The following is a 25,555-nucleotide window of genomic DNA, read 5'->3' on the forward strand; positions in this document are numbered from 1 at the left end:
ATTATGAAGAATTCCTTGTATTCACACAAACTATTACGTATATAACAGAATTTGCATGTGTAACGCTTTTTATTGTATCAAATTCTAATGATAACAAGAGATGTGTTTGTCAGAAAATTGTTATCTTCAATATTTAAAAAGTTATGAACAAACTTTAATGAAGATTAAAGTTTTAGGAAAGAAAAATACAATGATATATGACCTTTGACTTGAAGGATGACCTTGACCTTGAATCTTCACCACTCAAAATATGCAGCTCCGTTGCTATCTTCAATATTGCAAAAGTTATCAAACTTTAACCAAGGTTAAAGTTTTGGGACGCACACAATGAATGAATGAATGAATGAATGAATGAATGAATGAATGCATGAATGACAGACAGACAGACAGGCCAAAAACAATATACCCCCGATCTTTCGATCCGGGGGCATAAAAACTCGTTCTCAAACATGTACATGTATTTTTATTATTATATAATTAGTATAATTTTACGCCATTCTGTACAGTGTTCTATTAACAATGTATGACAAAATGTGAAAAATTGTAAATGCGACAATCTTTACACAAATCCGGGTATATAACAAGAAAAGGTATTTAAAGACATACTTAAAAAATGCTCCGATAATCTGTAAAAATCATTTAAAACCTCATATGATAAATGGACATCTACATGCAACACTCAATTAGGTTTGCATGTCATTAATTGGAACATCAATAGTGAAAAAAAAACATAACAGGACATACGTCTTTCTTACAGCTGCCTATTTGATGTCATTCATGGTTTTGAAAAAGCCGCCCAATTAAAATTACATTGAAGCCAATTTTAACTCCAAGAAATACCAGGAAAACCAGTCTGTCGAGAACTAGAGAAACGTAACGCCAGGTGATTCTCGATAGTTTCTCTGTTTTGGTCTCGTTATTTACATCGTTATATAGCGCATAGCCAGTGTCGCTCGCCTTCATTTTCCTACGTTTGACCTTTGGTAAGTCGATGCCAAATTTTACATCCATTTGCGGCAAAGCATCTTCGCGAATTATGATTCTTTCCGTAAACCCGTCTGGGCAATTTTCCGGATAAACGACATTTCTTCGCATTGACTTCTCGATCTTTTTCAGGTCATCGGTGGGAATACTTATAATTGAAATACTATCGTCTAGCTCTTCTTTTGCTTTCGGCGGTTTCGTCACCCGAAGCAGACACCCCAGAAAATAGGCGACTGAACGCCACAGTAAATTGATCGGTATATGCGTTGGTCGGTAGTACAGCCTCACAACTAAAATTCCTGCGAGCATGTGCGCGCAGTCGATGCAAAATGATGCCATAAGGTATATGCCTGAGAAAAAAACAACATTTATATTACCCAGGTTATATAATAATTTTTGGTGATAATGAAATACTATTAGATCTGCATTATAAAGCCATTAAAATAGCGTTACCGAATAGTGTGGTTTTGATCGATGCAAAATTGTCAAGTAGTTTATTTATGACATCTCTTGAACAAGTAATCCTCATATAATTGCACGCTTACGAACTTACAATATCGTTTCAGATTATAATTGTTACAGTTTTGCTTTCTAAAACAATGGTAAACTATGGAAAGCCAAAGGGGACCCCCGCTAAAATACATATACTTATATAGTAAATATCGGGATTGTCATTTTTCGCGGAACTTTCACTTTCCGCGAAAAACCAATGCCAGCATGGCCATAAAACACTACATACAAATCGAAATCTAAAAAGCGCGGAACTTCCATATATTTTCCGTCGGAGCAATTATTTTTCAACCCTGTAGAAAAAGCGGGCTCAATTAATCGCGCGGAACCTTATTTATCTACTCTGTACAAATAGTAGTGTTTAAAATCGCGCGGAGATTGTAGAATGCTATTTTAAGAAGTCTATTAAAGAGAGAAAATCCAGTAAATACCAGATCCAAAAAGCGCGGAACACAAATATCGTCCGCGAAAATTAAGCATTGAATTACTGTACAAATCTCGGGTTGTTAGGTGTTAGAATCCCTAGTTACCCGAAAAATTTGATTGGATCCGATACTTAGAAATAACCAATCAGATACTTTGTAACAAATGCAACACAATCAGTGCGTTCAGTAAGTATAACGTTTCAAGATGGCGGAGCGAATTGCATGGTTATTGTTTCTACTCGATGGATTCGCAGATACTTCGGAAATAGATCAGATTGGGATCAATAACTTTATTGCATACGATCATTTACATGTATTACCTGGTTTGTATTTGTACTTTTTAATATTGTGTAAAACTATCGGATAATTTGCATAATGTTGACAATCGTTAATTAAATGAGCCGCGCTCTGAGAAAACTGGGCTAAATGCATGTGCGTAAAGTGTCATCCCAGATTAGCCTGTGCAGTCCGCACATGCTAATCAGGGATTACACTTTCCGCTTTTATGGTACTTTTAATTTCAAGGAAGTCCCTCCTTACCGAAAATCAAGTTTATGCGGAAAGTGTCGTCCCTGATTAGCCTGTGCGGACTGCACAGGCTAATCTGGGATGACACTTTACGCACATGCACTAAGCCCAGTTTTCTCAGAACGCGACTGAAATAATAACTTATTGTAATGTAATGTACTTGTGTCTTGTATTCGTTCAGTTGAACGTCAATATATTAATAAATTTATTTTTGTTTTCAACCTATTAATTAAAATAAGGTATTGTTTTTAATCCGTTTTTAGTTTCGTTATAGCTGACCTAGATTAAAACATTTCGTCATAAATAAATGAATAAAATTATTAATAAATTTATGTTTTTATATAATTTATATATAAATTTTGTAGGTGTGTGTTGCCAGTAATGGTTGAAGATATGCCAAACAAATTGTGCCTCTCTATACAGACAGATTTCAGGTCTCAATTTCAACTTCAAAGGTCAACATATCACTGATATCAGGTTTGTCAGCTATTGGTTTGCATTATTCTTATCCACATTGCAGCAAGAACAACTGGATAACTTAACTTTTCAATAGCTATTACATGTAATTTAAATTAATCATGTTTCTAAATCATCCACTAAATGCGGCTAATTCTCCACTTGAAAGTGTTGTATGTTTGAAGTTTTTTGTGACAAAATCTTGGAGTAGATCTATTTTACTCCCAAACTTCCTTTAAGATGATGCAGCCGCTGTAGTGATGGAAAATCTACTTCTTTAAAATATTTATAAGTGAATAGACCCTTTTCACAATAAGCCAATAGCGTGTAGTCAAATGATTTGCAGAATTCGAGAATGAGGCTTAATGTGTAGAGATTTCTAATAGTGCGTCACAATATTGCTCTGCTTTTGATCATTTAGCGATTTAATGATATTGCCAACACAAGTTGACTTTGTCAGAATCAGCCGTTAATTACTTAATATATACTTTCCATTTTAAGTGCCAATATATGAAATACATTTTCTTGATTAAAGTACTTGTTTGTATTCATTTTTTTGCACAAATTCTGACACTCCAAGTATGGCTTTCAATTCTTAGTGTGTGTACATTGACAGTCTAAAACTTATTGGATTATCTGACACTCTTTGTTTGCGCATTATTTGGGCGATCGATCAATTATTTTGTTTATTGATAGATCTTGCGTTTAAATACCCCTGTATTCAGCACAAACCCATAACCTCGTTATGATCAGATACTGTGCAGACAATTACTAAATAACAACGTGATGTCATAAACCATAGGTTGCAGATATCTGGTCATTTGACACAATTAATGACACCTCCATGTGACCATGCCTTCTCGTGGTTGTAGCATTGCGTAGCTGTTTCTTGGAATAATTTAACGCCAAACTCTCAATTGTTGCTTTTATTGAACATAAAAGATATTGTCAACATTGAAAGTCATCTGTCCAAACAGATTGTGAGAAACTAAATACTGTATAGATATAAGCCAGTTTTATCATAATTATAAAGTGCTTTATACCTATATATTTTAAATATTTCAAAAATTTAATGCTAAACATTAGTGTCATTTTCTTCTATTTTATAGGACTTTGTCTTATGCTTGATTCAACTCTTACATGTTCAATGATTCATGAAATAGTTCACACACTAATACATCCATACCTTTGAGAATTGTAGTCTTGTAATACTTTGTATTGTATACTGCTAATTTATGACTTCGATTTGTGCAATAATCGATGTTTAGTCTTCAGACCACATTTACTCTGATGCTTATGGGTAACTCGTATTTTTATGCCCCCGGTAGGGTGGCATATAGCGGTTGAACTGTCAGTCAGTATGTCAGTCTGTCCGACCGAAAAAAAACTTTAACGTTGACCATTACTTTTGCAATATTGAAGATAGCAACTTGATATTTGGCATGCATGTGTATCTCATGAAGCTGCACATTTTGAGTGGTGGAAGTTCAAGGTCAAGGTCATCCTTCAAGGTCAAAGGTCAAAAATAATATTAATTTTTTTTTTAAGCAGCGCGGTAGGGGGCTTTGTGTTTCTGACGAACACATCTCTTGTTATTTATAAAGATTAAATATAATTTATTAATATACACTAATAGTATTAACTATTATGTCCTTGAATTATTATTTAGGTATTATAATTTTTATATAAGAATTACTTATTAATTTATTGACTTAACACAGCATGACATGTGATGGTTGTCTGTATGCATATGTTTGACTTAATTGTAACCAGTGTCAGTTCGCATTAAAATCTTGATATTCAACGCAATTTGCATAGCAAAAGAAAATGCAGTAACACGTTCAGCCTTGTTCTGCAATTCGACGCGTCAGGTGATATGATTGATATCTTAAAATAGTATCGCCTATATAATCGGTGTTCATATTGTGAAACTGGTCTATTATTCTATTATGATTAATTTGATGAATCAAGTTAATTTTTGTTAAATGTCTGTTTAAATAGTAAGAAATTTATTTTATAACAATAAAGTAATATATAGGGAATTGAGTTACCTACACATTCTTTTAAAAGAAATTTGAATTGTAAATGTATACTTCATTTATTATGCCCCCCTTCGAAGAAGAGGGGGTAAATTGCTTTGCACATGTCGGTCTGTCTGTCGGTCGGTCCGTCCACCAGGTGGTTTCCGGATGATAACTCAAGAACGCTTGGGGCTAGGATCATGAAACTTCATAGGTACATTGATCATGACTCGCAGATGACCCCTATAGATTTTGAGGTCACTAGGATAAAGGTCAAGGTGACCCGAAATAGTAAAATTGTTTCCGGATGATTACTCAAGAACGCTTAGGCCTAGGATCATGAAACTTTGTAGGTAGATTGATAAGGGCTGGCAGATGACCCCTATTGATTTTCAGGTCACTAGGTCAAAGGTCAAGGTCACGGTGACCCGAAATAGTAAAATGGTTTCCGGATGATAACTCAAGAACGCTTATGCCTAGGATCATGAAACTTCATATGTACATTGATAATTACTCGCAGATGACCCCTATCGATTTTCAGGTCACTAGGTCAAAGGTCAAGGTCAAGGTGACCCGAAATAGTAAAATGGTTTCCGGATGATAACTCAAGAACGCTTATTCCTATGATCATGAAACTTGATAGGTAGATTGATCATGACTCGCAGATGCCCCTATCGATTTTCAGGTCACTAGGTCAAAGGTCACAGTGACCCGAAATAGGAAAATGGTTTTCAGATGATAACTCAAGAACGCTTATGGCTAGGATCATGAAACTTCATAGGTACATTGATCATGACTGGCAGATGACCCCTATATATTTTCAGGTCACTAGGTCAAAGGTCAAGGTTACAGTGACAAAAAACATATTCACACAATGGCTGTCACTACAACGGAGAGCCCATATGGGGGGCATGCATGTTTTACAAACAGCCCTTGTTTTGTAGGAATTCTGTGAAACTGTGGCACCATGTATGGTACGTGAGCGCACAATGTCTGTTGGAAAAAGGATATTGGAATAAGCAAAGGTAAATTTTATGTGAAGGAGGCTTGACAATTGCAAATATGGTTAGTTTTTTTGTAAGGCTCGCAGAAAGTGGCCCTAGCCTTCATATGTAAACAAAAAGCTGAAGGAGTATTTATGAAAAATCGTGTAATCAAGTGTGCAATCTGTTACATTTTATTTATTAGCTCATCTATTTTTTTTGAAAAAAAATTATGAGCTATTGTCATCACCTTGGCGTCGGTGTCCGGTTAAGTTTTGTGTTTAGGTCCACTTTTCTCATAAAGTATCAAGTATAAAACTTAGTACATTTACTTAATACCATGAGGGGACTGGGCAGGCAAAGTTAGATTACTCTGGCGTGCATTTTAACAGAATTATGTGCCCTTTTTTTACTTAGAAAATTGAAAATTTGGTTAAGTTTTGTGTTAAGGTCCATTTTAATCGTTAAGTATCAAAGCTATTGCTTCATACTTGCAACACTTACTATCATAAAGGGACTGTGCAGACAAAGTTATGTAACTCTGACTGGCATTTTAAAAGTATTATGTGCCCTTTTTATTCTTAGAAAATTGAAAATTTGGTTATGTTTTGTGTTTTGGTCCACTTTACTCCTAAAGTATCATAGATATTGCTTTCATACTTGGAACACTCGCAAATTACCATAAGAGGACAGAACAGGACAAGTTATATAACTCTGGTTGTCATTTTGACGGAATTATGGTCCTTTTCTTACTTAGTAACTTTGAATATATGGTTAAATTTTGTGTTTTGATCTACTTTACTTCTCAAGTACCAAGGCTATTGCTTTCAAACTTCAAATACTGTCATGCTATCATAAGTTACTGTACCTGGCAAGCATCTAATAAATGACCACACCCTCACACTATACCCCCAGCCCATTTTTTTTAAACATGGCTAAAAAACACAAATATTTATTTTTATCATTTTTTCATTTTTGAAGATAGTGTAATAAATGACAACACCACCACACTATACACCCTTCTCCACCCCACCTCTCCCTCCTTTGTGATTGAAGTATTGAGATAGGTCCCTTCAACTTTAAAAAAAATAGATGAGAGGTCTGAACCCGCAGGGCGGTGCTCTTGTTAACAATCAAATGAGACGTAACTTAGAAGCTTCACTTCATTTACTTTGTCAGGCTGGCGTAGTGGATATGGTGTTCACCTAGTGATGGGAACATTTTGGGTTCAACCCTGTTTATTAGCGGTCTCTTTATCTTCATATATACAAAGTACTGATTATTCCCAGAAAACGGACTCTAGAATGTCTTAATAAGCCTAAAGCTTTCAATGCAATCAAGCATAATTAATATGGCTAAACTCTAGCATGAATTTTACTTTTGTATTTCAGGGACTCAACATTACACAGTCATTTCAACATGTAGAGTCTTTTCAGCAAAGATGGAGCAGTACATCAGATTTCCAGAATCTCGTCATGAGCTGAAGATCATTGCCTATGGATTTCATGAATGAAGTAAAATGATTTGACTGTTGATGGAACCCACAGTGCATGTCCTGCTTCAACATCTGAGCATAGGTCCTTGTTTATCAGCAGTTTAGTTCTTCAAGCAGTCTGTGACAGTAACTTGAAATGTTTGGACATATGCCCTGGATGGCCAAGTTCTATGCATGATGCCCATTTAAATAGGAACGGCCCGGTGGCGCATTAAATGGACAATTTTTTGAATGTTCTCGTGGATTCAGCTTACCGCCTGACAAGAAATCTTGCTTTTTGTTCCGTATCGAGGCCATGGACATTTGTATCATTTGCAAAAGATACTGCGATATTTGTGCCTTTGTTCATGCTTTATAGTTGATGAACAATTGGAAGCCATAACCTGTTTTATAGGATGGTGTTAGTGGGACAATGAATTTTGTAAAGATTTAAAGACATGAAAAGATAATTAAAAGTCAAAAGAGTTCTGCTATTGTTAAGCATGCTTTATTGATTTGTAATGTTAGAAAGATAGCATTATAAACAGAATAAAATGTCCATAATTTGAATATTCTACTGTTTTCAGCAACATTTAATTTGATATAATACAAAATGCTGCATCATGTAATATCATGATCCGTTTTGTGAACAATGACCTTTCAATGTATATTTAATAATTTGTCAATGGGTGTAACACGCATTAGCCCTACCATTAGCCCAAAAAGGAATTGCTTAGGAGTTTTGCCACCTTCTAGAGAAAAATACTTCTCAGAAACAATTGCATTTTGGAAAGTCTATGGCTAGTAAAATTTGGATTCCTTTTGGATACCCAAGGTTACCAATTTATGTTTAATGAATTTGCAATAAAAAGCTTTTACAGAACATAATATCACAGAGTTGAACACGTGTATGGAATAAAGTGGAAGTTGATTTAATGAGTAATACACATTATATGCTTCTTTGATTAAAAGTTTGTGTTTTCACTAAAACTTCAAACATAGTAAGCTTTAAGGTATTGCAACTAAATAAAAGATTCAGATTTAAATGGTATTATTTTAATGCGCTGTCTAATACATATGAGCCTCGCTCTGTGAAAAAGTGGTTTAATGCATGAGCACTCCAGATTAGCCTGGGCAGACAGCACAGGCTAATCAGGGACGATACTTAACGCACATGCATTAAACCCCTTTTTCACAGAGCAAGGCTCATATATGTTCAATAAACCAAAGATAATCAAAAACAAAATGAGACATTTAACCCTGTACCACTCAAAAACGCACTAAGACACATTAGAAAATAAATTTAATTTAACACCTTTCTTACTATATTAAAGTTTTAAAGGCTTTGTTTCCAACCCATGGATACTAATGAGCAGCAAACAGCATAAGACCTGAACAGATTGTGAGTTACTTGCAGGCTGTTCTGGTTTTATGATGTTTGCATGTAGAAATTTTAAAATTTCCTCAAAGCAGGAAAAGGTTAATAATAACACAACAGCAATTATACTAATTTTTAAGACTTCATACTAATGCAAGTAACTTGCAACTGTCTAACCAAAGTCGGAGATGGTGGAGGGCAAAATTAATGGCTGTGCAACTTGAATTATCTATTCATACTCAAACAATATAATGTTGATTTACAGTATCTTGTACAGCATGCATCTAATACTACAGCCAAATTTGCTTACAAATAATATTACAAGAAACACAAGTCATTAAAGACTTAACTTTATTGCATCAACCATTTAGCAGGAATAAAATATAAAGAGAAAAATTATGGCAATTTTTTCATCTGAACACACAAGTCTTGATATACACTCCCATTGCATATAAAAACGACAGTTTACTATTTCTCCGTTCTATATGTCAGCATAAAGACAAGATGGTATTCACTGTGCAATAAAACACAAGCAATCATATTACAATTGCTTTTAATTATATGAACTGTACCTTCACTAACATTCAAGAATTTTAATATAAATACATGATGAAAGATGAGCTTTTTCTTGTCTTAAAATAACTTGATACTTTGCAATGACCAAACAATACAACTCAACATACAAATTATCCAACAAAATATATTTTAATGACACAATATTTTTATTCAACAATAGGAATAGCTTAAGGTTGTAACGTATTACACTAAAGTCACAGTGTCAATCTAAGCAAAGAGTAGAATCATAAAGAGATGTCCACAACGGATGATGTGCAAGCTGGCTCTTACTCAGATTTCCACATCAGTTGATGTGCAAGCTGGTTATTAAAAGGATGTGAACAACCGATGACGTGCAAGCTCTAAGACAGATATCCACAACAGAGAATGTCCTTGCTGGCTCTGACTAATGTCCACAAGTAAATAACATGCAAGCTATCTCTGACTGATGTCCTAAACATATGACGTGCAAGCTGGCTCTAACACAGATGTCCACAACAGATTACGTGCAAGCTAGCACTTACACGGATGTCCACAACAGAGGATGTACAAGCTAGCTCTAATACTGATGTCAAAAAGAGATGACGTGCAAGCTGGCTCTTACACGGATGTTCACAACAGATGACGTGCAAGCTAGCACTTACACCGATGTCCACAATAGAGGACGTGCAAGCTGGATCTAACACCGATGTCCACAAAAGATGACGTGCAAGCTGGCTCTGACTCGGTTGTCAACAGCAGATGTCAGATGGGCAAGCTGGCTCTGCCTCAGGTATGTACACAGAAGATGATGTTCAAGTTGGGAACAGTGCTACAGCTATAAAATACAAACACCATGTTTCATACTATCATATTATTTTACTACATGTATTTCTTCTACAATACAGAACATTATACTCATTATTTGCATTCTGCTATTGATATCTTAAAGTTTACCAGATGCTTTGTGTGAAGATAGTTCATAACAGAAATTAGCCGAAAAACACTTTTTAGACATAATGTGCATTCTGCTTTAAGAAATATAGCTCAGAATTCACTGGTTAAATCAAATTTTTTGGACTAAATTGGCGTGCCATGCAGACAAAATGTTGAGTTTTGAAACTGTGTCGTATCTGGTGTGAATCTTGAGTTATTTAATTTGGTCAGTATATCAGATGTGTACACCTGTTATATGTTAACTGTAAGAGTTTAGAATGTCTTGACAGTCATTGTGTTTGTAATACATTGTGTTATCTTTCAGATTTGTGTGACAGTTAAATATAATAATCAATAATCTTGTTCTGCATGCCGGTCAAATTGTTCCGTGGTAAACACCTACCCATTGTGGTCAACTCGTACCTGTTTTTTAGTCAACTTGTACCTACCCGAACTAAACCCGTACCCGATATACAGAAATAGGTGTAGGATGGTAAGCTTATAAGTCAAACTCATAGAGACAATTTTTATTTTCCTCTTGATGTTTCCACTTAAATTATCTAAGCATTGCTCACGCAAGTTGTCTGCTGCAGATATTTATAAGCAGCGAAAGTGTTGATGAAAATTGACACTTGTGGTTGATGTCTTTCAAGAATTTGACAATTGTGACAAAATAAGACAAATGAAACAAGTTGAATAGTTTGAATGAGGTACGAGTTGACAACAAGAGCACCGCATAACGGCTGCCATGCTCGGCTACAGGTGCTTCAAGCCTTGTCAGATTTTTTTTTTTAGAGGTCACAATGACCTTGACCTAATGACCCCAAAATGGTTGTGGAGTGTAGAACAAATCAACATGCATCTACATATGAAGTTTCAAAGTTGTAGGTGGAAGCACTTTGATTTTAGAGCCAATGTTAAAGTTGTATAGTAGAGGTCACAGTGACCTTGACCTTTGACCTAGTGACCCAAAAATGGGTGTGGCGTGTAGAACTCATCAAGGTGCATCTACATATGATGTTTCAAAGTTGTAGGTGGAAGCACTTTGATTTTAGAGCCTATGTTAAAGTTTTATATTAGAGGTCACAGTGACTTTGACCTAGTGACCCAAAAATGGGTGTGGCGTGTAGAACTCATCAAGGTGCATCTTCATATGAAATTTCAAAGTTGTAGGTGGAGCACTTTGATTTTAGAGCCAATGCTAAGGTTTTAGCACGACGCCTACGGCGGACGACGAGCTGGCTATGACAATACCTCGGGTTTTCTCCGAAAACGCCGAGCTAAAAATGGGTACGAGTTGACCAAGGTACGAGTTGCCTTTGGGATGAATTGCCTGTAAAGCCTTGTTCTTTTTCTTTATAATTGAAGATGTATACGGTGCTGGACTAGAGCATACGACTACCATAACAATAACTTGGCTCTCTACTAACCGAGCTTAAGGGAAGATGTTTCTTACACACAAACACTATATTTCATTATTTGACGACATATGATTATGACGTGTTTATGCGGGTGTTTATGTTTTATCAGAGACGTTTGCATATAGACAAACCGTGAAAACAACACTCGATACTCTTGGGCTGTTTTTGCATTAAAATTCATAATACATGTATGTTAAATACTAACCTCATTGCTAATGTCATCAAAATTGATCACTCTTTCGCCCTTAAAAGGTTTTGTGTTAATGTGAAACAACCGTCATCATGATGACTGCATGAATGCTGGATAAGACGCGAGTTTTGATTGGTTCTTTCTAGGTGTCGGAACCAATCAAATTTTATCGCGTAACCACATAGCAACCCGAATTTCGTGCAGTAATTCAATGCTATTGAAAATCGCGCGGAGTAATGAATCTTCCGCGCGATTTTTCATTAACTGTAAACATATTTTATTTCCAAAATAGTTACACAACTACAGAACATATATAGAAATACAACTGTTTTGAAAAAAGGGTAGGACCTAAAGTTCTAACAACATTATTGGTGGTCTTTCCCTGTTGTGTTATTTACATTGCATATATTCGTAACGATAGCGTGATTTTGTAAAGCTGTAAGTTACATGGTCAAGATTACATTTGTATTAAGAGAGCAAAATACAAGTGCGCAAGTAAAATACAAAAGAAAATCATGGTTTGTAAAGCATTGGAAATAAAACATACAGTACAACCTTGAGATTGTGAAGTCCTGTCCAGAAGAATAAACATAACTATGCGCTACAACAACATTATGAAAAACGCTTTGTCGTCTTAATAAATATCTGAACATTTTTAAATATGAAGCAGTTGGTGTCATTATCTAACATGTCATTACCAAAAAGCATTGTATTGCAATTTATTTGTTCAATTGCGTGTAGGGTTTCAAAAAGAGTAGTACGTTGTTCAGAAAAGCGTGGACAAATAAAAAAGAAATGATACACTGATTCAACTTCTCCACATACGCATAAAGGTGAAGGTTCTAAGTGATTGATGAACAAGTGCAATTTCAAATCGCTACAGTTATTCCTTAGTCGAGCATGTAAAATGGACGATTTTCTATCACCAGTATGAAAATATAAAGGAGTTTCGACATTTGGGAGAAATAATTGTTTCAATTTAATTTTGAATCTTGATAGAGAATCTAACAGTCTTATGTCGCGAGGTAAGTTGTTCCATAGATCGATAGCCGACGGGATAAATGAGCGTGAGTAAAGTTCCGTCCTTCTAGTAACGATTACATAATCATTTGCGTTCCTCAGGTTCCTAGCAGATTGTTGATAGACAGTTGCTGGTAGTAAATTTTGTAAGTAGTCTGGACATAAACCATTGTGAATTTTGTACATATGTATAAGTTTTAGATACTTCCTACGCTCGGCTAAACTATGCCAGTTGATTTCTGAATACAAGTTAGACAAAGAAACAGATTTTGTGAGACCTGTGACTATTCTTGCCGCTTCATTTTGTATTTTATTTAACATTTCTTTTTCGTAAAGAGCACACCCGTCCCAAACGACACATGCATACTCAAGTAGTGGTCGTAGGTGGGAAATATAAATTTGATTTAATGTTTTTCTTGAGACCGTGTATTTAATTTTTCGCATAATTCCAAGTATTTTCGATGACGATTTTACTATATTAGTGATATGCTCGTGCCATTTGCCGTTTGAACTGAGTGTAAGACCGAGGTGTTTGTGGTTTTCTACAAAATTGACCGGTACATTATTAAATAAAACATGTGGTTGGGGAACAGCATGGTGTGATGAAAACAACATAGCCACGGTTTTATGTGGATTAAAATCTACAAGCCATTGTTTTGCCCAGTTACTTATAACTTGTAGGTCACGGTTCAGAACAATTTCAATGTTATATATATTTGAGGTAGTACATGAGAGGGAAGTGTCATCGGCAAAAAGGCGGGCAGTACATTGAAGGTGCTTGACTATGTCGTTTACATAAACAAGAAAAAATAATGGGCCTAGAACAGATCCCTGTGGAACACCGGCATTAAGCTCTAACGTTTGAGATATTGATGCTCCAACCACGACTTTTTGAGTGCGACTCCCTAGATAACTTTTTATCCAATTAAGTAAATTACCATCAAATCCATTTTGTTTAAGTTTGAAGAGTAGTCCTGTGTGCCAGACGCGGTCGAACGCTTTAGAAATATCACAGAAAACCATGCATGTGAGTTTCTTTTCATCAATACCTTTCGTTATTTGATCAAAAATGTCGATTAATTGAGCGACTGTGGAGTGACCTTTTAAGAAGCCCGACTGGTTGGAGTATATAAGTTTGTTAGCAAGAAGGTGGTTGTATAAATGTTTATAAACTATCCTCTCCATCAGCTTGCCTACGCAACTTAACAATGAGATAGGACGGTAGTTGGAAGGATTATTCGGTTCTCCCTTTTTAAATAGAGGCATTACAATCGCTTCTTTCCATTGGGCAGGATATGTACTTTCGTAAAGTGATTTGTTAAAGAGGATACACAAAGGCTTAGCAATAGAATTGCACGTTTTTTTAAGGACAATGTGACTTATAAGGTCACCACCGACGGCTTTATTGGTCATTAAGCATTTAATAACATCTATAATTTCCGATTCTGATATGGACAGGTTATATAATTTTGCGTTAGAGATATCTGAGAATTGTGGAAGAACACCGGTTGAGTCATTCAACGACGCAATAGAGGCAAAGTATCTGTTTAAACAGTTTGACTTGTCGGTATCTGACAAATGTACAATAAGATTGCCGTCAGAGTCCGTTGACTGTAAAGGTGGTATCGAATTCGGATGAGAATTTGTTTTTATTAGTTGCTTTAGTGTTTTCCAATATTTTTTTGGATTTGAAGTATTTAGTTCATCAAGAGATGTTTCTAGGTTCGAATAAAACTGTTCTTTCGCATGTTTTATCATGTTATTAACCTTATTTCGAAATTGTTTATATTTGTTCCAATTAGCAGAAGTAGGATTGTCTATGGATATGTGTTTTTGTCTATCTCGTTTACGAGCCATTGTTCTAATAGAAGAATCATACCATGGTTTGTCATTAGGGCGCACTGTGACAAGTTTGTTTGGAATGCAAAGTTTCATCAGTTCGATAAGTTTGTTCGTAAACATAACAGTTGCTTCATTAACATTAGAATCATGGATAAATTCCCAGTTTGTACCTGTAATAAGATTGTTTAGTCGATCGAAATCGGCATATTTATACAACCAAATGTTTCGTTGAATCGGTTTGCTGTTTATTAAAGGAATTGAAACATGAATGGCAGTAGCATGATGGTCACTAACAGTTTGAGGGATAACTATTACTTCACTGTTCAAGCATGAAACGGTATCCGAGATCAATATCGGATCAATTAGTGTAGCAGTATTTGCGGTGACCCTTGTCGCTTGAGCGATAACGTTGTGCATATTATACAGGGAAACTGATTGAGAGAGGCGAGCATTGGGTTTAAATTGGTCTTCGTTTATGTCCCCAAGCATGATGACGTTCTTGTTTAAATCAAGCGCTTTATCAATCATGATTTCAAAATCATTCCAAAAAGTAACATCAGAATTAGGCGGCCGGTAAAAGCAACAAATCAGAGTATTGAAATTATGTAATTTAACTTCTAGCCAAACTGTGTGTAAACGGGGATTTTCGAGGTCGAGAATACGCCTCGATAATAATGATTGTTTTACATAAACAATTAGTCCGCTTGAATGACTCGTGAAATCCTTTCGAAATAATTCGTGATAAAAATCATCAATTAAGATCTGCTCGTCGGTGATAACCTCGGTTAAATGGGTTTCCGTAAAACACATTATGTCAAAATTAAGTAAATTATCTTTGATAAATTCAAGTTTGTTGCGCAACGATCTTATGTTAAGGTGAAGTAGATCCAAGGTACCGTTATAAGGGCCTGGATTAGGTTCGACATCACCGGACAGAAGTAAAATAAAACAAATAATATCAGCGCATACAACAATAATCGCACATGCTAACAACGAATTTAGGTATTTGTACGTTGTTAACTGCGATAATCTTTGAAGACTCAACAAAAATGTAATCAATACATAATTAAAATCATAATTGATAGTATACTTATGACGACAAGTCCTTACACTTGAATTAAAAATTCCAACAGCCATTCTGTATTGAGTAACGTCATTACCCATTGGGTAGTAATGTTAACAATACAGGGGGTTTAAACCAACCAGGCTGTAGAACAAGATAAGTTGGCAGCGACATAGCCTTAATAAATGAATTGGACAGGACTGAGAAAAAAGCATAACAAACTAGAAAAATGGTAATTGGAAAGCAAAATGAGATGTTGAAAAATAAAATGAGCTTTGATAAACAACACAACATCATACGAGATAAATTAAAAAGCGGATGGTTGCAGCATAGTAGTGCTCAATATGTATGTTCAATACATTGGACATTTAGTAATAATATGGTGCTTTTAAGCTGAAGAGTTTCATAACAAGGTAAGTCACAACGAGTCATGAATTTGACAAGTCGACTAGCTGCAAGATAAATAGTTCGATTAGAATTACATCAGCAAAAGAAAAGTGCAAATAAATGACCTTTCAGAACGCGGTATTTTCGTTTAAAATTTAAATTGGTTCCATAATTACTAAGTCATTTGGACGAAAGCAATTTGGACACATTTGGATATCACACCAGGGAAGGTTAATCCATGAGTTTAATTTTAAATCATTCTAGATTCGGCTGTGGTTGTCTCCCGTTTTGGATTATAATTATTTGCTAGAGTGCGAAGTGTTTACCAGTGAGCTGGCCATAAAGCCAGTGACATACTGACATAAATTAAAGTAGACGCTACAAAATTTAATTGTTATGACAAAAGGAGTGATTGCGTAAAAATAACTCTAGGGTGTTAGCAAATACATCCCATTTAAATGGGAAACGTGAACAACGTGACGATTTTTCATTAGCAACCCGCAATTTACATAGCAACCCGAGATTTGTACAGTAATTCAACGCTTAATTTTCGCGGAAGATATTTGTGTTCCGCGCTTTGTGGATTAGGTCCGCGCGATTTTATACACTAGCTCTACTATTTGTACAGAGTAGATAATAATAAGGTTCCGCGCGATTATTTGAGCCCGCTTTCTCTACGGGGTTGAAAGATAATTGTTCCGACGGAAAATATATGAAAGTTCCGCGCTTTTTAGATTTCGATTTGTATGTAGTATTTTATGGCTATGCTTGGTTTTTCGCGGAAAGTGAAAGTTCCGCGAAAAATGAAAATCCCGATATTTACTATATAAGTATATGTATTTTAGCGGGGGTCCCCTTTGGCTTTCCATAGTAAACACAAATATGTAAAGATGATAAAAACCTAAGGTGGAAGTGGTTGTCGCGATGTTTGGTATCTGGTCAGTGAAGATGGTCCACAGTAAAGTGTTAATCGCTAGGGCAATGAAGCCGGTAATCAATCTTTCGCCACTCTAGAACACAAGTAAAACAGTAAACTAACCGATTACATTTTAAATATTTCTAAATGTAAAGGTGGGTTCCCACTGCCGATCCGATCAACTCGATCATCTCGATCACCAAAATTTCCCGACCAAACCCGACCAAGCTCGACTAAATAGGGTATACACGACTTCTTCTCGACCTCTTGTCGATAACACACGACGTCCACACGACTCATTCACGACGTCCGCTCAACCATCTTTCCGATTTCCGCTCGATCATCTCGACCTATACGCGAGCCCTATACGATCTCAGCTCGCCCAAGTGGACCTCAGCTCGATCGTCAACAGATCTTCACACAACCAGATCGTGATGGTCGAACAACAGTCGTACAAAGACGCGAACGGTCGTGTATTAAAACTTTGATAATAAAAACTTCAAACATTGTTGTTCACTAATCACTTAAATCATCATGGATTTTTGTTATTAGTTTTAGCAGTATCAGTCGCCTAATTGCCATTTCTTGGCATCTTTGGATGTTTACTCGTCCGATTCTAAGAAGGTTATGAGAGACAAGCACGACGTTTTGCACGTGAGTTTTGTTTTAGTGACATGAACTCGTGTATGGTCGAATAACAATCGGGAAGTGATCGTGTACGGTCGAATAGACGTCGGGTAACAGTCTAGTAAATCTGTCCATCAAATCGAAAAGAGGTCGAGTGGATCGTGTTTCGATCTAAAATAACTCGGGGAGAGGTCGAGCGGATAGGGTAGAGATCGTGTAAAAGATGTCAATCCGATCGCCACACGATTGCTTCGCGATCAACTCGATCTTCTACTCGACTAATACACGACCACATGCCAGCGCTTCTCGATCCATTTCCTACTCGACCGCTACTCGATATTTTTTGTCAAAAAATAGCAGGTAGGAAACCCGACCAATGCCGACCTACTCGACTGCCCCCGATCACTCATGCCGACCGAACCAGACCATTATTCGACCGCTTGGTCGGGCTTGATCGAGTTGATCTGATCGGCGGTGGGAACCCAGTTTAAACGGGATAAAGCCGGTAAGTCTCTTGCTATTTTAGAACACGTCAAAAACGTGCCGATCAAAAGACATAGCATACGCGACAAGAATCGGAAAATACTAAGGTGATTTGTGACAGATAATTTACACTTGCGCGTGAAGTGTCGCCACACACAATACTGTGCAGTCCGACACTTTCTGCATCGACAGGAATTTCGTTTAAAATCGAATATCTTTAAAAAAAAACATATAGATAAACAAGTCAATCAATATGGTCCCCTTCCGGTGAAACTCCACCATATTCAAGTTTCATGAAATATATTATGAAAAAATATGAAGAACGTTTACAGTTATCGCAGGATCCACCATTTTTAGCAATATTTCTAGTTTATTTGTTGCTATAGCAACCAGAATTCTTGACGTAATCTCCATATTGCCATCTGTTCATGTTTCAAGTTTCATGAAACGTTATGAAGAACTTTTAAAGTTATCGCAGGATCCAGAGAAGTGTGACAGACTCACAGACTCACTGACATACAGCGCAAATCATAAGTCCCCTCCGGTTTCACCGGTAGGGGATAAAAAAGGAATGAATCGGCCCTGATAAGCATGTGAGAACTGCTGAGACGACATTTTCCTTGCATGCATTCATCCCGGTTTTCCTATCACGAGATGATTTTTAGAAACTGATCACCTACCTGTGTAGGAATAACGTGAGTAAAAGTCATTAGAAAGGAGGACACGATCATTGGGGTAATCGTGTTGATCATGTAATTGCCAGGCTTGCGACGAAGTCTGATCACAAAGTTCAGTTTCGAGAAATATTCCGTCACATTGTCTGGGCTGTCTTCGGCCACAGACGACTTTTCAACGTATGTTTCGATAAGTTCCCATGATGCACTGGCGCTGAAATTTGATATATACGAATATTTACCATTGTTACAAGTTATTCAGATGATAACAGAAATGGATATTGGATTCCCTGAACAAACTCATTTGCAAATAAATAGAATAACGTGTTGGGTAATTTACGAGATTCTCAAAATCCATTCTTGTTCAGTCAACACCCACGAATCATTACATACTTCCGGTTTATTTCTAATATCAACTAGTTTCGCGATTGAAAACTATATTAACTGACCGTAACGCCTGGACATGCACACTGTTCCAGAGAGGCTCTAGCTTCAGTTCGGTCCATGGCAAAGACCAGCTCGTGAGCTCAATGATGCATGTTTGGTTGTCAAACGGGAAGTACGTGACGTCTATTGAGCAATCAGTCTGTTGGTGGGAAACTATGCACATTTACTTACACAGAACATGATGTATCTATGACATTGAAGGTTCGGTGCTTAATGAATAAAGCTCGTTTCATTTGATACAACTTGGTATATTGGGGAAAAAAACAGCCTGTTAACGCTACCAAAATGGGGACTAATCACTTGATTTTTCGGTGTATACACCTGTTGGTGATATTATTGATTGTATAACAGTTTTCAGATAGCCACATAACGGTGTTTTCTTGCTCTCGACACAGAATATTGTGAGAGATCACGTTGACACCTACACGCACACACAAACCCATATTTAACTGAATTTTAATTTCATCTTATCTTTAATTTTGGTTTATACATTAACATATTAACCGTGTATATAGAAAACGTAACATAGTCAGTGGATGGCACATACCGCTGTGGAGAGAAGTGGTTCCCAGCTTACAGTTCCCGTGCTGTTAATCCTGTATATCAGGTGGTTGTCGCTTATTAAACCCATGTTATTTTGCCTTTAATCAAAGTTTAACACGTAACTGAACACGTAACCGAACAATATATTCCATTAGTATGCACGATATCAAATCATTAATAATTGCTAATGTTAAGTTGACCGTGTTTTATTGGGTATATATATATATATATATATATATATATATATATATATATATATATATATATATATATATATATATATATATATATATATACACGTTTTTTTACGTATACGTTAACACAAACAAAAAGCTAAAAAAAGACAATTTATTACACAAAAAAAACATTGACTAATATCCTCTTGCTTGAACAATCGCCCACATCGAGCGGTACATCATTTAATGTCATAAAAAGAGGTGTTTTATCACACCATTATTAATAACAACGTATTCAAATAAGTAAATAATTGAACCACCGCCGGTACGCACGCGTTGGTGACTATGAGTTCCGGTTTCCAGATCTCAGTCTCGAGGGCGTGTACAAAGTTGGTATCGTCGTACACCGAGGGCTTCCACTGGAGCCGACCGTCATACCAGATCTGCAGTCAGACACGGTCTTAACTTCATAGTTAAGTGTATGAATAACTTTCGAGTTTCCATCGGTAAACAAATTCACAGCCGGTAGAATATAGTAAAATAATTTATGTATTTTGAATTTAATATCAGCTTTCATTATTCTATAATATTTATTTAGACTAGCCCCCAACTTTTTTTTTAAATATTATGACTTCAATGCCATAGTAAGCTTCAGTAAAGGGTTTTATTCACGGACAACACTTCGATTAACTAAATTTTAGGTTTGATATTAAAGATATGACTTACACAGAATACGCGCTTGTGAAGTACTTAAGTTTACAGTGATGTAAGTATCAAATTAATATATAAAGGCGAAATGATCGATATGTATACTATTTTAATTGGAAGTTCATGATAGTATAATTATTAACAGCCAAACACGAAGTGTCATGGTTTAATTAACGGAGCGTACTCACGACGGTAAACCACCCGGTGCACTCGAACACTTGATGTTCACTATCCTTAAACATAAAGAACGCGTTATTTATTACATGTGTTAAGTCCATAAACAAAAATGAAATTCTTCCCCGTTTGATAATCGGTTACATTACTTTTACTTACAATATTGCAATGATACAAATCAAGTCGAAAATTAGTTTATTTTAAGTCCAGTTTTTAGTTCATGTGAGATGGGATCCTTACACGAACCGAGTCTTTTACTGTGGAAGTCAACGGATGAATTTTTACTTAAGTCAGAAGCAGCCAAGTACGGAAAACCGTTAGTGCCATCGTGGTTACACATTAAATCCATATGCCGACAATGCGATAGTACGATGGCGACAATGCGATAGTACGATGGCGACAACGCGATAGTACGATGGCGACAATGCGATAGTACGATGGCGACAGTTCGACCACGCGAAAGTTCGATGGCGACAATGCGATAGTACGATGGTTACAGTGCGACAATACGATGGCGACAGTGCGATAGTACGATGGCGGCAATGCGACAATGCGATAAAGCGATAATACGATGACGACAGTGCGACAATACGATGGCGACAGTGCGATAGTACGATGGCAACAATTCGAAAATGCGATTGTGCGATAATACGATGACGACAGTGCGACAATACGATGGCGACATTGTGACAGAACGATGGCGACAATACGATAATACGATGACGACAGTACGACAACGCGACAGTTCGATGGCGACAATGCGATAGTAAGATGGCGACAATGCGATGATACGATGGCGACAGTACGATATGACTATCGCATTGTCGCCATCGTACTATCGCGTTGTCGCTTTGTCGCTATCGTACTATCGCATTGTCGCCATCGTACTATCGCGTTGTCGCATTGTCGCCATTGCACTATCGCAATTTTGCCATCGTACTATCGCATTGTCGCCATCGTACTATCGCACTATCGCATTTTCGCCCTCTGGATTTTAATTTGAAACCACGATGGCCCTAATGGTATTCCGTAGACGTGTTATTTATTATTTTGTTTTATTCTTTACTTAAATTTGTGCTTTAACGCGATTTTATTCTAATTCTGGGTTATGTGTATCATTCCTCAGACTTTCGCGTCACGGAGATATTTCTTCGTGTATTTTTTATTGAAATTTCAGGATGTCTAAATGTCCGCCACATTAATATTGTTCAAAGAGTTAACATTTTAGTTTTGTTACGTACTGAAAGATTTAGATGACAGGTTATTCTTATTGTCTTTATTTACAGACGGATATTCTCATATTTTTGGTGTTGGTGTGACTCAATAAATGTTTACATCGGTTTAATGCAGTTACGCAAAATTGTTCGCCTGATGCAAATGCAAAGTATTCAAATACGTCTGATTTAACTACACTATTTGGGGGTATGTGTTTGTGAATGTTGTGGTTTGGGTGGTTTGTTTGTTCTCTGTTGGTGTCCGGGGTGCGTGCGGGGTGCTGTTGGTGTTTGTTTATTGTGTTAATTTGTGAAATACATGTGACCATGTGTTAAAAACATGGTTGTCTAAAAGATAACTTTAATGTTTACTATACAGTTATAGCTGAATATTTGTAGATTTCTCACACGTGTTAAGTAAATGATTGTCTAAAAGAATACTTTAATGTTTACTATACAGTAATAGCTGAATTTTTGTTGATTTCTTTTAAATTAGAGGTTTCAGGAGGTGATGAAGTCCCCTAGACACCTTCAACGCACCGTGAGCCACAGATCCTCATACATCCCCCTGCTATTAAAAGAAAAAAAAAGAAAGACAAAGAAAAATGGCAGTAGGGTTCCGTATACTGCTCGGGGTTAAACCTTAATCCATCATTACTACCGATTATTGTTTGGCGTGTACGCGAAGTCATGTGCACTTCACTTGATTGGTGGTGGTGGATAAATCTTACAAATATCGCAGCTACTTTTAACAAAACGAATTCTTCAATGTGTGCACATTTCGCAAATTGGCATGGTGGATGGGCATTGTGGACGTCCTGTGTGCGCTTTGGGCATCGGCGTGGGTGGGCGGGTTGTTCGGGACGTGGCGTTCATAGGCTTGTGCTTTTGAATGATGTAGTTAACACATTTATGCCTAGTGGACTCTCCCATCCTTCTAAATTGGATCAATTTATTTCCAAATTTATGGATGTCTGGTATATTTATTTCTACTTTTAGAATATTTCTTACAGAAATTCCTTTAAGCAAACAGCACAGCCTTGATGAGACGCCGCATCATGCGGCGTCTCATCTGGGTCTACGCTGTTTGCCAAGGCCTTTTTTAGACGCTAGGCATAAATGGGTTAAATTCTGCACCTGTGTGGTGTGGCGTTTAGGCTTACCGTCTGATGTGTATTAAAAATTCAGCACTATTCGCATGCCACACATGTGCATGTTTTATTATACATAGATAGACGCGTCCTACAGAATTGATTATGTATCGTTTCAGTTCTTAGATATTTGGGATGGATGTCGCAAACTTTACTGACGTTACGAGACTCTTCAATTTAGCGGTGCCATTGAGGTCGATTCCGGTTACACAATTGCAGATATACGGTCATCAGAGGCATTATTATTTGCATGTATGCAGCGTCGTAGCCATGCTGAGGCACACCGAGGCAGTTGCCTCGGCTAAAATTTGCAGAGCAATGTTGAGATTACAAGGAAAAAGGAAAATTTATGTCAAAGAATATTATCTATATAAGAAAGTGAGGCAATTAGATGATTTAGACACTATGAAATTCACAAACAAATATTAATTCATTAAGAACAATTGATGCATGTTGAGACAGATAATTATTTCAATTTAATAACTTCAATTGATTCCAAAATGGCTCAGCAAAATGATTTGGAAAATCCGTATATTAAACAAAGCGTCGCACTGTACACTTCGATGGGCTAGATTGCATTTTACCGGTACGCAGTTGTTTACCACTATCGACAAAGCGGGGGTTTGGAGGCCTTAGCCCCCGATACTTAGGAAATATATAGGATAAAACGGATTATTAGGTGTTGCGTTTGGTGTTATGTGTTAGGTGTTGCGGGTTAGGGTACGCTTTCCGTTTTTTTTAACGTACCGGTAAAGTGCAATTGCCCCTTTCGATGCTATAATCATGGTGGACATCGGAACGTACCGAGCTAGAATCGGGTGATTTCCGGCAAGGTCTGGGTCTATTTTGGACCTAGACACACTTCGGGTGGTTGGCGTTTTCGGCTTTATTGGTATTCTCCTCTTTATGGCCGGCGTCGATTTAAATCCGGGACCGTTTCAGGTTGTAAGAATCTTTGTTTACATTAGAATTTTCAAATTATGATATCCCGCGTATTAAACTTTTTTGATATAAAGAAGTTCAAGTCTTTTCTTTTTAATAAACAATCTAGTTGATGATATAACTGACAGAAAATGATGACGCAGTGCTCAAACACAATTTTACACAAGAAAATTGAGAAAAAAAATGGCCAGAAACTTGACTGATTTAAGTTAAATATTTGTACTACTCATGATAATAAATATGTCCTTGTGACGCAATCGGTAACGCGTCCGACCCTGGATCCATTAACCACGATTATATTGTTACTGCGTTGGTTCGATACCAATTAGGTCCTGTTTTTTTTCCAAATAACTTCCATCAATGACCCTTTTTATATGTGCTTATGATTGAAAACGCTTTTTATTTAATGAAGTATGTAGCGTTCACGATTCCGATACATTATGTAAAAAATGTGGTTTAAATGGCCTTTAAAAGGCACTAGAGACGTTCTAGGTTAAAAAAAAATCCGGGGGGGGGGATGGGAAATGCCCGGACCCCTAGAATGACCTAATATACTGCCTCGGCTAAAATTTGAGTCTGGCTGCGCCACTGGTATGTGTAGAAAGTCGTGTCAAATGCAAACACAAACTCCTTGCTAGTCTTTGTGTTCTTATTTTAAGGAAAGAATTAAATGATGACGATGGTGTTGATGAAGATGATGTTCATGTTGCAAAAAATGTTGATGGAGATTGTATCGTATTTTGAGGCTAGAGAATAGAGAATTATAAATTAACTCATGCCTATGAGTAAAGTGTGTGTATTAAGTGAAGGAGTAAACATGAGCAACGGCAAATCAAAGAAATTGATTGAGGAGTTCGTGTATGTTGAAGGCATATCTACCTTTTTGTAGATCATATCAACAAAACACGACATCTTTCAGTGAACATATATATAATAATACCATTATCCAACGAAACTTAACACAATTGTTTGATTCATTAGTACTACATAAACATGAAGGTTGGAGTTCTTAAAGATCATCGAAGGAGTTTCGAGCTCGTTGAACGAGCGTTCTACAGAAGACGGCAAGCACTTGTTTTACCCAACACACCCGAAATGGTCTCGTTACGTCTCGGGATTTTAATGTCAATGAGCCGACCTAATATAAACCAGTTAAACCTAACCGTATACTTGAATAAGTGTAAGAAAAGGCACGGTTTTGTCTTACGACGTCATTGATGAACATGATGTTATATCCCACGCTGGCCGTGGTGGAGGTGTTGGGGCGGGCCATCCTATCGTAAGCGAATGAGTTAATCACGGAGCTGCGGATGCTCCTCTCGCCTGTGTAGCTGTAGCCTTGGCAACC

General features: G+C 36.7%; 1 protein-coding gene and 2 long non-coding RNA genes across 5 annotated transcripts; 1 reads left to right on the forward strand and 2 right to left on the reverse strand.

The window, feature by feature from the left end:
- Window positions 1–450: 450 nt before the first annotated feature.
- LOC127832434 (acetylcholine receptor subunit beta-type unc-29-like) lies at window positions 451–25,555 on the reverse strand. Of its 2 annotated transcripts, XM_052357901.1 has the most exons (8): window positions 25,415–25,551; window positions 20,915–20,959; window positions 20,352–20,461; window positions 19,847–19,940; window positions 19,302–19,438; window positions 18,859–19,066; window positions 17,054–17,162; window positions 451–1,334 (listed from the first exon to the last, which is right to left on the reverse strand). In XM_052357901.1, exons 1-8 carry the CDS (start codon window positions 25,478–25,480, stop codon window positions 772–774), a joined length of 1,332 nt encoding a protein of 443 aa, XP_052213861.1. In that variant the 5' UTR covers window positions 25,481–25,551; the 3' UTR covers window positions 451–771. The 2 variants fall into 2 exon arrangements, with proteins under 2 accessions (XP_052213861.1, XP_052213870.1); XM_052357910.1 differs by lacking the exon at window positions 20,915–20,959 and having other exon boundaries at window positions 25,415–25,555.
- LOC127832446 (uncharacterized) lies at window positions 1,594–7,951 on the forward strand. 2 transcript variants are annotated; one of them, XR_008026904.1, is made up of 4 exons: window positions 1,594–2,232; window positions 2,813–2,924; window positions 5,869–5,949; window positions 7,299–7,951. It is a non-coding gene; the product is annotated as an uncharacterized LOC127832446 (long non-coding RNA). The 2 variants fall into 2 exon arrangements; XR_008026903.1 differs by having other exon boundaries at window positions 1,598–2,242.
- Window positions 9,097–12,076, reverse strand: LOC127832454 (uncharacterized). Its single transcript, XR_008026907.1, has 2 exons — window positions 11,856–12,076; window positions 9,097–10,131 (listed from the first exon to the last, which is right to left on the reverse strand). It is a non-coding gene; the product is annotated as an uncharacterized LOC127832454 (long non-coding RNA).

This window comes from Dreissena polymorpha, chromosome 1 (assembly GCF_020536995.1).
Source record: "Dreissena polymorpha isolate Duluth1 chromosome 1, UMN_Dpol_1.0, whole genome shotgun sequence".
NCBI lineage: Eukaryota > Metazoa > Mollusca > Bivalvia > Myida > Dreissenidae > Dreissena > Dreissena polymorpha.